The 12,717-nt window shown below is 41.0% G+C and overlaps 1 protein-coding gene across 9 annotated transcripts in view; it reads left to right on the forward strand.

The window, feature by feature from the left end:
- The window catches only part of myo3a (myosin IIIA), a 433,748-nt gene that overhangs the window by 259,757 nt on the left and 161,274 nt on the right, over positions 1–12,717 (forward strand). Inside the window, exon 22 of one of the 9 annotated variants that reach the window (XM_087987443.1) lies at positions 1,113–1,226. The exons of the other annotated variants lie outside the window; for them this stretch is intronic. Coding sequence (XP_087843569.1) covers positions 1,113–1,118 — 6 coding nt within the window. The 3' untranslated portion in view covers positions 1,119–1,226. Of the gene's footprint in view, positions 1–1,112; positions 1,227–12,717 lie in introns of those variants that run through there. 9 annotated transcript variants of the gene reach the window in all.

A 12,717-nucleotide genomic window follows, 5' to 3' on the forward strand; every position in this document is an offset into this window, starting at 1 on the left:
GGAATGTATTGTTTTTAACCTACCAATTAAGTTCAAACAATCTAACTCTCAAATCTTCAGGTCTGGAAATAATCCCCAATGTGGAGATGAGCAGGGGCACTAATAGGGAAAGGGTTGTGGCCCCTGAAATCCCCATCCCTGCTCTTGTTATTGAGTATTCTGACCACTATCTCCCCACAAGCTCTACTCCATGATTCTCTTCAATCAATCTCTTCCAAGTCACTTACCTTCCTGTTCCTGCTGGCGTTGAATGCTGTCAGCTGCTTAGGCCTCTGATGCTGCTGCTCAGAATCACTAAGTAGAACATCATCTCCCAAGAACTGAGTGGCTGAAAAGCTCTCCCTCTAACTATATAGGAGCCCGATTGACGTTTTATCATGTTGTTTTATGCCACACGTTAAGTTTGAGTTGTCTACAGACTGATCAAGGAGAACTTCCTCTAGGCCTTGACTTCAAAGTAAGTCTATTTATTATTAATGATTATTAAATACTGCTATACATAGTAATCATACATTAAGGAAGGACAAATCTTCTTCTTTGTATGTCCCTGCCCCTCATGTAGTAGTCTGGTCTGGCGCAGAGATAAAGACAATTCTAATTCTGCCCACACTCTGGCATTTATAGTCAGTGATGTGCAGCTCTGTGACATCATCATGAGTTTGCTCCAGGGTCCAATTACCCTTCATAACATCTGTCCCCAAACCTTATTCCTGTCGTAAGCATCAATTATACATGCATCAAATGAGTTACTATAATTATTTTGTTCTACAAAATTCACTGTACATTTTTCCTTATCTTTCTTACCACCCCCAGGCTTTGACTTGATTAATTTCTGCCAATAATTGGGTTAGGAAAGCCTTTAACAAGGTATAGGAACATTTGAGATGAAGTTGATGATCTTGCATTTTCTCTGCTGGCTGCCTTAGATCAGAGATTCAATCGATCTTGCTGAATTTGCTTGCAGTGATGTAAATGCAGGAGCGTATTAGAATTACAAAATTTTTCTTCTACTTTATTAGTAACATTGGACACAATTGTCAGTTGCCCTAGGAAGGAATGAAGTATTCCATCCATACAATGTGGTTCTTTAAGTGAATCTTGTTCGCTTGCAGCATTGACACGTTCTTCAAGACTGGGCGCCAAGACATGAAAATACATGTTAGATTGGGAATGATTTGATTTACTGCACGATATGTTCTTCAGACTGCAGCACATCATCAAGAAATTACCTCTTTTGATGCAATGAGTTTTGTTTCCAGCTAGATTATAACCAGTGTATTTAAAATGGCTTTGTCTTTACTGAAATGGAGTTTTGGAACGGCACCCTGGAACAAGATATTGTAGCATAGGATTGCTTAAGATTTCATGCTGATGTTGTCACATAGAGTATATTGTTGTTCAAGTGAGATACTTGTCTCCTCTGGTCAGATGGGTAATTGTGCTTTATGTAGTCAGCAGTCTTTGTAGAATGTTCTATATTAAATGGAACTTTTGTTGTATTATGTTTCTTAAACAATATTCCAAACTTTGTATTTAGTGCTACTTAGACTGCTCATTTGAGAGTTAGATCCTTTTCTAATTGAGAAAGTTCAGTGACTGACTTAACTAAGTGACCAATGATAACTCTGTCACAAATTAACTCCTTTACCCATTTGAAAAACTGCATGGTTCAGTTATTATATCGAGGTTGTTAATTAATCTATCTACAGATTCTCCTGGAAGTCAATATCTGCTATTAAAGCATAAACCTGCTAGTGTCTCATTGGTCCTTGATGTGAAATATTGAGCAAAGGCCATTAGGAGGATATCAAACATAATGTTCTTCTCATTGATCTGTTGTCTGTGAAACACATGACCTGATATGCTTTTCATGTAATAGAGAAGTGTACGAACTTGTTCTGCACTTAATTTAGTGTATAGTGTTGAAGCATGCTGATCAAAATCTTAGGAACAGTGCTTTCCAGATCTACCAATTTGCTGATGCATGAGTCAAATGAAACAAATAACTTGGATTTTTCTGATGAGGAGATCGGTTCAGGCACATGTTGTTGCATCAATTATTGATAGGCATGTCAATTGTTGATTATCTTGTCGATGTGCACAGTGATATTAAAATTTTAATCTCTTTGTATGACATTTTGTTATAGAGTCATAGAGATGTACAGCATGGAAACTGACCCTTTGGTCCAACTTGTCCATGCCGATCAGATATCCTAAATTAATCTAGTCCTTCTTGCCAGCATTTGGCCCATATTCCTCTAAACTTTTCCTATTCATAAACGCATTCAGATACCTTTTAACTGTTGTAATTGTACCAGCCTCCATTATTTCCTCTGGCAGCTCATTCCATACACATACCATCCTCTGTCTGAAAATGTTGCCCCTTAGGTCCCGTTCAAATCTTTCCCCTCTTACCTTAAGCCTATGCCTTTTCAATTTGGACTCCCCCACCCCAGGGAAAAGATCTTGGCTATTCGCCCTATCCATGCCCTTCATTATTTTATAAATCTCTATAAGGTCACTCCTCAGTCTCTGACTCTCCAGGGAAAAAAGCCCCAATCTACTCAGCCCCTCCCTATAGTTCAAATCCTCCAACCCTGGCAACATCCTTGTAAACGTTTTCTTAACCCTTTCAAGTTTTGCAAAATCCTTCTTACAGCAGGGTTGTTGTTATTTTCTCTGTTAATTTTTATTGTTGCAATAATAAAAACGAGAGCTGTTGAAGTTTTTGCTCTCTTAAATGCTGTTTTCAAAGTAAAGCTCCATTTTCCTTTGCATATCGATGTCTTAAAGATATTCATTTTCCAAGATGGCTGAAATATTTACAAAGTTCTGTGGGTAGAAACTTTCTGAAAATATCTTCACTCAATAAGATTCAATTATTTTTAACTGCATCGAAGATACCTGCCATGATATCATTGGGGATATATTTTTTCTGAATCCAAGGTACTTTCAGCACTGATTTCAACACCAAAGGTTCAGATTTGTGCTCTTTTTTTATTTGATGTTTCACATTTTAATAAGGTGTAAGGTAAGCCATACGTCAAGTGGTGGGTAGGTTGTAGGAGGGGATTCTGAGGGATAGTACTTACATGCATTTGGAAAGGCAAGGGCTGATTAGAGATTGTCAGCATAGCTTTGTGCATGGGAAATCATGTCTCATTAACTTGATTGAGTTTTTTGAAGATGTGATTTAAAAAAATTAAAGGCAGAGGTAGACGTTGTCTGCCTAGACTTCAGCAAAATGTTTGATCAGATTCTGTGTGGTAGACTAGTTAGTAAGGTTAGATCACATAGGAACCAGGAGGAGCTAGCCAATCGAATACAAACTGGCTTGAAGGTAGGTGACGGGATGGTGGTGGAAGATTGCTTTTCAGACTGGAGGCCTCTGACCAGTGATGTGCGAGAAGCATCAGTGCTAGGTCTACTGCTTTTTGTCATTTATATAAATGGTTTGGATGTGATCATAGGGTGTATGGTTATTAGGTTTGCAGATGACACCAAAATAGGTGGTGTAGTGGACAGCGAAGAAGATTAACTCAGAATATAATGAGACCTTGATCGGATGGGCTAATGGGCCGAGGAGTGGTCAATGCAGTTTAATTTAGATAAATGTGAGGTTTTGCATTTTGGTAAGGCAAATCAGGACAGGACTTCGACAGTTAATGGTAGAGTCCTGGGGAGTGTTGCCGAAGAAAGAGACCTAGAAGTGCAGTTGCATAGTTCCTTGAAAGTGGAGTCGCAGGTAGACAGGGTGGTGAAGAAGGCATTTTGCATAATGACCTTCATTGGTCAGAGCATTGAGGAAGAGTTTGGATGTCATGTTGCAGCTGTATAGGACAATGGTGAAGCCACATTTGGAATACTGCATACCATTCTGATTGCTTTTCTGTGGTCAGGATGTTGTTAAATTTGAATGGATGCAGAAAAGATTGACAAGGATGTTGACAGGACTGGAGCATTTGAGCTGTAAGGAGAGGCCAGGTAGGCTAGGAGCTTTTTCCCTCGTGTATCAGAGGCTGAGGAGTGACCTTATAGTGGTTTATAAAATCTTGAGGGGCTTGGATATGGTGAATATCCAAGGTCTAGGGTGACATAGATCTAAGGTAAGAGGGGAAATATTTGAAAAGGATCTGAGGGATAAATTTTTCATGCAGAGAGTGATGCATTTAAGGAACGAGCTGCCAGAGGAAGTAGTGGAGGTGGGGACAATTACACCATTTAAAAGGTATCTGAATGGTTACATGAATAGGAATGGTTTAGAGGGATATGGGCCAAATGCTGGCAAATAGGGTTAGGTCAGATTGATATTGGTATGTCTGGTCGACATGGATGAGTTGGACTGACACTCTGTGATTCTATGACTCTATTAAACAAAATTGCTAAAACTGCCTAATTGTTGAATATAATTTTGAATTTGTTGTTCAAACTTTCAAAATGACAAATATTTCACTAAAATCACTGTTAGGATTTTAATACTTCAAGCAGAAATAATAATTTTTATTGCTTTTTTTCTTTTTCTGATTGATTTTCTTCGAGTCTGTACCTGAAGAACTAAATTAACCTGCTTTTGTTAATTTGTCACTGAGGAGGTTGAAATTTGTTAATTTCACTGTTCGAAGTCTAAACTGTGGTTCATTGTCTCGGTTTTTTTGGATGTAATGAAAACCTTTTATATGTCCCTTCAGTCATGAGATTGAATCTGCTTTTTGTATCCAGTAATCGATCCCTTTTTTGCATACTTGATACAAATTTTCCCTCTTAGCTGCTAATGAGCTATTACAGCTCTTATTGTTTTCTTAAAGGAGTGTTTTTTCTATTACTGTCTGTCAAAGTTTTGAGACTTATAGTACTCTGGTAGTTTATTTGGAAGAGTGTCTATTCAAAGATGTTTCCTTTCAGCTTCCTGTTCAGCTCCAGAGCTTTGCTGACTTGTAGCTGGTCTTAAACCTTTACTCATTCTTTTTAATTTTTAAAAATTATTCTACTCTCTAAACAATGTTTGTTCTGTTTTTTTGACCTTCACTGCTGCAACATTTCCTGGTAGATCAGAGCTGCCAGCATCTTCCATCACATGGCTTGAAGCCACACCATGGGTTGGGTTCTTTACAGATTGGGTGAGGAGAAGGATATGTCAAGAACTCTCTTCAAGCTCCAATCTCAAAATAACACAATTTATTCAGGGCTGTTATACATGGTAATCCTAGATATCCCATGTTCTGACTTACTGTTACATTAGTTCAGGATTAATCTATCTTCATCATGTGTTCTTGTCCATAACGAAGTCTGGTTTGTTATAAGGATCTAGACTAGGCAAAAGTGAGGACTGCAGATGCTGGAGACCAGAATTTAGATCAGAGTGATGCTGGAAAAGCACAGCAGGTCATTCAGCATCCGAGGAGCAGGAAAATCGACGTTTCGGGCAAAAGTCCTTCATCAGGATCTAGACTGTCTAACTCTGCCCAGACTATGGTATTAATACTCAGTAATATGAAGTACCATGACATCCTCATAAAATTATTCCAGGTTACATGTCAATTGGCACATGATTTGTGGGGTTTTTTGATGCTGGTGGTCACGAATAGAAGAATGTCCATTCTTACATTTCATCAAAAAAACTCTTGACCTAAATTGACAAATTAGCCAAATTGGCAGACACCTGGCAAATGAATTTCATTGCAAAGAAATATGAGTAATGCATTTTGATAGAAGAAACATGGAGAAACAATACAGTTTCAATAGTACAACTTTGAGGGGAATACAAGAGAGAGAGAGAGAGAGAGAGATCTTGGAGTTCATGTACATAATTCTCTGAAAGTTGCCAGGCAAGTTGAAACAATTATTAACGAGGAGAAAGTGAGGACTGCAGATGCTGGAGATCAGAGCTGAAAATGTGTTGCTGGAAAAGCGCAGCAGGTCAGGCAGCATCCAAGGAACAGTAGAATCGACGTTTCGGGCATAAGCCCTTCTTCAGGAATGGCTGAAGAAGGGCTTATGCCCGAAATGTCAATTCTCCTGTTCCTTGGATGCTGTCTGACCTGCTGCGCTTTTCCAGCAACACATTTTCAACAATTATTAACGAGGCTAGTAGGATCCTTGGGTTTATAAAAGTGGCATATAGTGGCATAAAAGCAAGGAAATGATGCTACATGTCTACAAACCATTGGTCAGACCACATTTAGAGTTCAGTCTTCAGTTTTGGTACCTTATGTAAGAAAAGACTTTAGAGCCCTGAAGAGAATGAAATGGAGATCTACTGGAATGATACCAAGAATGAGGGATTTTAGAATCAAGGAGAGTTTGGAGAAAATGGGCTTGTCCTACACAGAGCAGGTGTAGGTGACCTTATTAAGGTGTTCAATTGAATTCAATATGAACAATTTTGACCGGGTAAAGAAGGTTATTCTGTTTCCGTGCATGGGTTTGTCTCTGACTAAGGAGTCACAATTTCAAGATTGTCAGCAAGAGAGCTAGGACTGAGATGAGCTAAAACTTCTTTACTCAGACAGTTGTCAGGATTTGGAATAGGCTGCCTTGGAGAGAGGTGGATGCAGATTCCATATGAGGTTTCAAATGAGAGCTGGGTATTTATTTGAAAGTGATACATTTTGAGGACTACAGAGATAGAGCTAGAGAATGGGACTACTGGGTAGCTCTTTCAAGAGCTAGAATACTCACAATGGGTTGATTGGCGTCCTGTGCTGCAAACGTCTATGATCCGAAATGTTCATTTCTGAGTGCGGAACCTGTAGTGATTAGAACCAGGGGGACCTCATTGACTATGAAGGTTTTGTTTGGAGTTGTTAACTTAGATCAATCAGCAAAGCCTTAGCTGACCAATATAACCAGGAGATTAGAATTTCCTCAGTTGAGGACTGACTCCGAGTTGGCGGGTCACTTGGCCAGTGTGTACTGTGCACTGGTAACAGGACCCGGCCTCTGTGCAGTTGTTTCAGAACCCCAGGAAATTCTCCAGTACTATGAAGAAACTTGTTCACTGGAATCCTTACACTAGTTAAACAGTCACAAACCCTTATGCTGCTTTCCACACAAACCAACAGAAGACTTTGACATATTTCACATATAGGCTTGTCAATCCCAGTCTGAAGGAGAACTCAAGGGGGAGGGTGAACAGCCAGTTGTCGTGATGCATATAGGCACAAATGATTTACATAAAAAATAGGATGAGGTCCTACAAGCAGAATTTAGGGAGTTAGGAGCCAAGTTAAAAAGTAGGACCTCAGAAGTAGTAATCTCAGGATTGCTACCAGTGCCATGCGCCAGTCAGAGTAGGAATGATAGAATAAGCACAATGATGCATAGCTTGAGAGATGGTGCGGGAGGGATGGGTTCAGATTTTTGGGACATTGGGATCAGTTCTGGGGGAGGTGGAACTATTACAAATTGGACAGTCTCCACCTGGGCCGGACTGGAACCAAAGTCCTTGAGGGTGGTTTTGCTAATGCTGTTGGGGACGGTTTAAACTAATGTGGCAGGGAGGTGGGAACCAAATGAGGTTAGAGGACAGTAAGGAATCAGTAACTAAAATCTGTAAGGAACCAGATAATGAAGTCAGCATGACTAAGGGAAGAGGAGGCAGGGAGCAGATGCGGAATGCAAAGAGACTGGTGGTCTGAGGTGCATTTGTTTTAATGCAAGAAGTACGTTATTGCTATTACTGAGACTTGGTTGAGGGAAAGGCATGATTGGCAATTACATATCCCAGGATATCAATGCTTCAGGCGGGATAGAGAGGGAGGTATAAGGGGTGGAGGAGTTGCATTACTGGTGAAAGAAGGTATCACAGTTGTGCTGAAGGAGGGCATTATGGAGGACTCAAGCAGTGAGGCAATGTAGGCAGAGCTCAGAAATAGGAAGGGTGCGGTAACAATGTTGGGATTGTACCACAGGCCTCCCAACAGCGAACTTGAGATAGAGGTGCAAATATGTAAACAGATCATGGGAACATGTAGGAGAAACAGTGTAGTGGTGATAGGAGATCTTAATTTTCCCAACATTGACTGGGATTCACTTAGTGTTCGAGGTCAGGTTGGAGCAGAATTCGCAAGGAGCATCCAGGAGGGTTTTCTAGACTGATATTAAATAGTCCAACTCGGGAAGGGGCCATACTGGACCTGGTGTTAGGAAATGAGGAATTAAGAAGGCTAAAAGGGGTCATGAGATATCTTTAGCAAACAGGGTCAAGGAAAATTCCAAAGCCTTTTATTCATAGATAAGAAGGCGGCACGGTTGCTCAGTGGTTAGCACTGCTGCCTCACAGCACCAGGGACACGGGTTCAAATCCCGCCTCAGGCAACAGTCTGTGTGGAGTTTGCACATTCTCCCAGTGTCTGCGTGGGTTTCCTCCGGGTGCACCGGTTTCCACCCACAGTCCAAAGATGTGCAGGTTAGGTGAATTGGCCATGCTAAATTGCCCATAGTGTTAGGTGCAGAGGTAAATGTATGGGAATTGGTCTGGGTGGGTTGCTCTTCAGAGGGTCGGTGTGGACTTGTTGGGCCGAAGGGCCTGTTTCCACACTGTAAGGAATCTAATCTAATCTAAGGAGTAAGTGGGTAACTGGAGAAAGGATTGGTCCACTCAAAGACAAAGGAGGAAGGATATGCGTGGAGTCAGAGAAAATGCGTGAGATTCTTAATGAGTTACTTTGCATCGGTATTCAATGAGGAGAGGGACATGATGGATATTGAGGTTAGTGATAGATCTTTGATTACTCTGGTCAAGTCGGCATAAGGAGGGAGTAAGTTGTGGATATTCTAAAAGGCATTAAGGTTGACAAGTCCTCAGGTCTGGGTGGGTTACTGAGGGAGCGAGAGAGGAAATAGCTGGGGCTATAACAGATTTCTTTGCGCATACTTGAACATGGGTGAGGACTGGAGAATTGCTAATGTTGTCCCTTAGTTTAAGAAGGGTACCAGGGATACTCCAGGTGATTATAGACCGGTGAGCCTGACATCACTGGTGGTGAAGTTTCTGGAGAAGATACTGAGGAATAGGATCTATTCCCATTTGGAAGAAAATGGGCTAATCAGTAATGGGCAGCATGGTTTTGTGCGGGGAAGGTCATGTCTTACAAACCTAATAGAATTCTTTGAGGAGGTGACAATGTTGACTGATGGGGGAAAGGGCTGTATTTGTCATATCCATGAACTTTAGTAAGGCATTTGATAAGGTTCCCCATGATAGGCTGATGCAGAAGGTGAAGTCTTATGGGGTCCAGGGTGTTCTAGCTAGATGGATAAAGAACTGGCTGGGCAACAGGAGACAGGGAGTAGTAGAGGAAGGGAGTTTCTCAAAATGGAGACTTGTGACCACAGATCTGTGCTGGGTCCACTGTTGTTTGTGATATATAAAAATGATTTGGAGGAAGGTATTGGTTGCCTGATTAACAAGTTTGCAGATGACACCAAGACTGGTCGAGTAGCAGATAGTGAAGGGGGTCTATCAGACAATATAGCAGAATATAGATGGATGGAGAGATGGGCAGAGAAATAGCAGAGGAGTTCAACCCGAGCAAATGTGAGGTGACGCATTTTGGATGTTCCAAATCAAGAGCGAACTATACAGTAAATGGAAAAGTCCTGGGGAAAATTGACATACAGAGAGATCTGGGTATTTGGGTCCATTGTTCCCTGAAGGTGACAATGCAGGTCAGTAAAGTGGTCAAAAAGACATATGGCATGCTTCCTTTCATTGGACAGGGTACTGAGTACAAGAGTTGGCAGGTCATGTTACAGTTGTATAGGACTATGGTTCGGCCACATTTGGAATATTGCGTACAGTTCTGGTCACCACATTACCAAAAGAAGGTGGATGCTTTGGAGAGGGTGCAGAGGATGTTGCCTGGTATGGAGGGTGCTTGCTATGAAAAGGGGTTGAACAGATTAAGATTAGTTTCATTAGAAAGACTGAGGTTGAGGGAGGACTTGATTGAGGTCTACAAAATCATGAGAGGTATAGACAGGGTGGATAGCAAGAAGCTTTTTCCCAGAGTGGGGGAGTCAATTACGAGGGTTCATGAGTTCAAAGTGAGAGGGGAAAGGTTTAGGGGAGATATGCATGGAAATTTCTTTACGCAGAGGTGGTGGGGGCATGGAAAGCGTTGCCAGCGGAAGTGATAGAGGCAGGAACAATAGCGTCATTTAAGATGTATCTCGACAAATACATGAATGGACAGGGCGCAAAGGGATACAGATCCTTAGAAAATAGGTGGCAGGTTTAGATAGAGGATCTGGATCGGCACAGACTTGGAGGGCCGAAGGGCCCGTGCCTGTGCTGTAATGTTCTTTGTTCTTTAACTCCAAGACAGGTTGTACAATTGGGTGCACTTTCCATTTTGGGTAAAGTTAGGTGGATAAACATCAAAATCCTAAAGGTCTTTGAAGGGGCTCTGTTGATTTGTGCATCACCTTCGCAAAAAATGGCTCTTTATACAATTGCAATACAATGAGGAATAACAATTAATAAGGAAATAAACACATTAAACCACAGATGGTGGTAATTTTCACAGCTGCTGAATCACTGATTGGTATCGGGATGTCTTCTTCCTCTGCTGTTCTGTGCCAGACTAACACATAATCTAAAAATATTTGCAACTCAGTGTACAATTTAGTCACCTTTTGCGGCAAACCACAACATCACAGCAGAGTAGTGGGTTTGTTTCGTGAATAATTTGTGCATAACTGCTTTAGGTCAGTTTTATATTGGAAACTCAGTACGTGTGAATTTGCTCTATTATTTATATCGTCCTCAAGATATAGGTCCAAATTCTCCAGTGCATGCTTACTCAAGTGGCAGCAATTTCCTTTATTTACGTAAAATCCAGGTGCAGCACAACTTGGTAGCAAAATTTATGAGATGTCAGGAGTTTAAAAGTAAGTTTTTATTCCTACTTTCCCTAGTCTGTCAAATTTACTCTGGATATCAATAACCCAAGGTATACCCAATTGTTTTGTGAAGTAAGGTGCACTACAACATACTGCAACAATAATAATACATCACAAGCTTACCCATATAATGCTAGTGACCCACTTTATGTGGACATATTTTAGGATTAAGATTAGAGTGGTGCTGGAAAAGCACAGCAGGTCAGGCAGCATCTGATGAGCAGGAAAATCGACATTTCAGGCAAAAGCCCTTCATCCAGATGAAGGGTTTTTGCGAACCGTCGATTTTCCTGCTCCTTGGATGCTGCCTGACCTGCAGTGCTTTTCCAGCACCACTCTAATCTTGACTCTAATCTCCAGAATCTGTGGTACCCACTTCTGCCTATATCTTAGGATCAGACAGAAACAGATAATCAGCCGGCTCCATCCTAACCTCCAGTCATATATCGGGTGTTTTCTGTTCCTGAGCTATCTAACTCTCTGAGGCACATGCTTTTAAACTCCTTCCCATGCAAGCAACCTGTGTGACCAATCGTTGACACTGTCCAGTCTTTAGCAATTGATCAATTGGCTACTGACAAACATCACAAGTCAATCACGTCTACTCTGGCCAGTAGACTTTTCACTCATTAGGACATCTGTACGTTTGTCCTGGAAAGAGATTTATTTCTTGGCTTTAACAAACCTTGGCCCCCAGGTCAGCCATTCACACCCAGCCAATTTCCTTGTAGTTCTTTTGTATTATCTAATCAACTGGATGATATTCACACAACACCATCCTGTGATCGACTACACTGTGTTTTGCTGGCAAATGGTTACCTGCTGAGTTACAATACCTGTTTAGAAAATACAGAAAGCACTTAAGGCACCATCTGACCAATTGACCTTTCAATAGGGCAAGCTTCACATGCTTTTTTTTATCATTTTGGCTGACTCCACAAATTTAGGATTACTACTACAATGATGATTTTCTTAGCATGACTTTAAGTCTGTTACTATTGTCTGCTCTGTGTGAGGCCAACATGCTCTCAGTCTCAGGGCATTTGGAGATTTTCAGACTCCGTCCCTCTCTGCACTCAGCAGGATTAAGTAGCTGAAATAAGATTCCCAGTGGGCACACTCCTGTGCTTCAGAATTATGCAAAAGGAATAGCAAAACCAAAGGGGCGTGAGGCTTTGGCAGAACCAAGGCAGAAGACAATCACTCACTTACTGTTATCCTTCCTGGTCACACTGCATGTGTGTTCACACAAGGAAAATTTGGGCACAAACATCAATTTTCAGCCTGAATAGGATTGAGGGAATTCCAAGGAAATATCTCAGATGAGAAAGTGTGCATGGATTACACAATCATTGACAGGTTATAAGCATTGAATTTGAAGCTATATACATTTTTGTCCAAACAATATACATGCCTCTCAACCTTATCAGCATGAATACTTCTTAAGGGAATGGTTGCTCAGGGAACTTTTAAACATTATAATGAAAATGGACTTCTGGTTCTTCAGGGTTTAAGGGTCTGAAAGGGTTTGTGCAGAGCACTGCATTAAGTACTGCCCAATATGATGATGATACGTGGATTCAGGCAAGAGAACAGCTTAGGATCTCGAGGGGTAAGGCCTAATATCAAGGTCTCCTTTATAGTCTCAGTATTAATGTCTGTCAAATTACTGTAACATGTGCCTAATTTCAACCATGCAATAAACTGCATCTTCTTTATGACCAGAAGCCCTGCTTTTTCAACTATTAGTTGGTTTTCCTCTGCCATACTAGACTAAGCAGACCCCTTAAATCACAACATTTAAAGATGAGC

This window comes from Chiloscyllium plagiosum, unplaced genomic scaffold, assembly GCF_037043375.1.
Source record: "Chiloscyllium plagiosum isolate Xiang-an unplaced genomic scaffold, Cpla_swu_hap1 HiC_scaffold_5, whole genome shotgun sequence".
Taxonomy (NCBI): Eukaryota; Metazoa; Chordata; class Chondrichthyes; order Orectolobiformes; family Hemiscylliidae; genus Chiloscyllium; species Chiloscyllium plagiosum.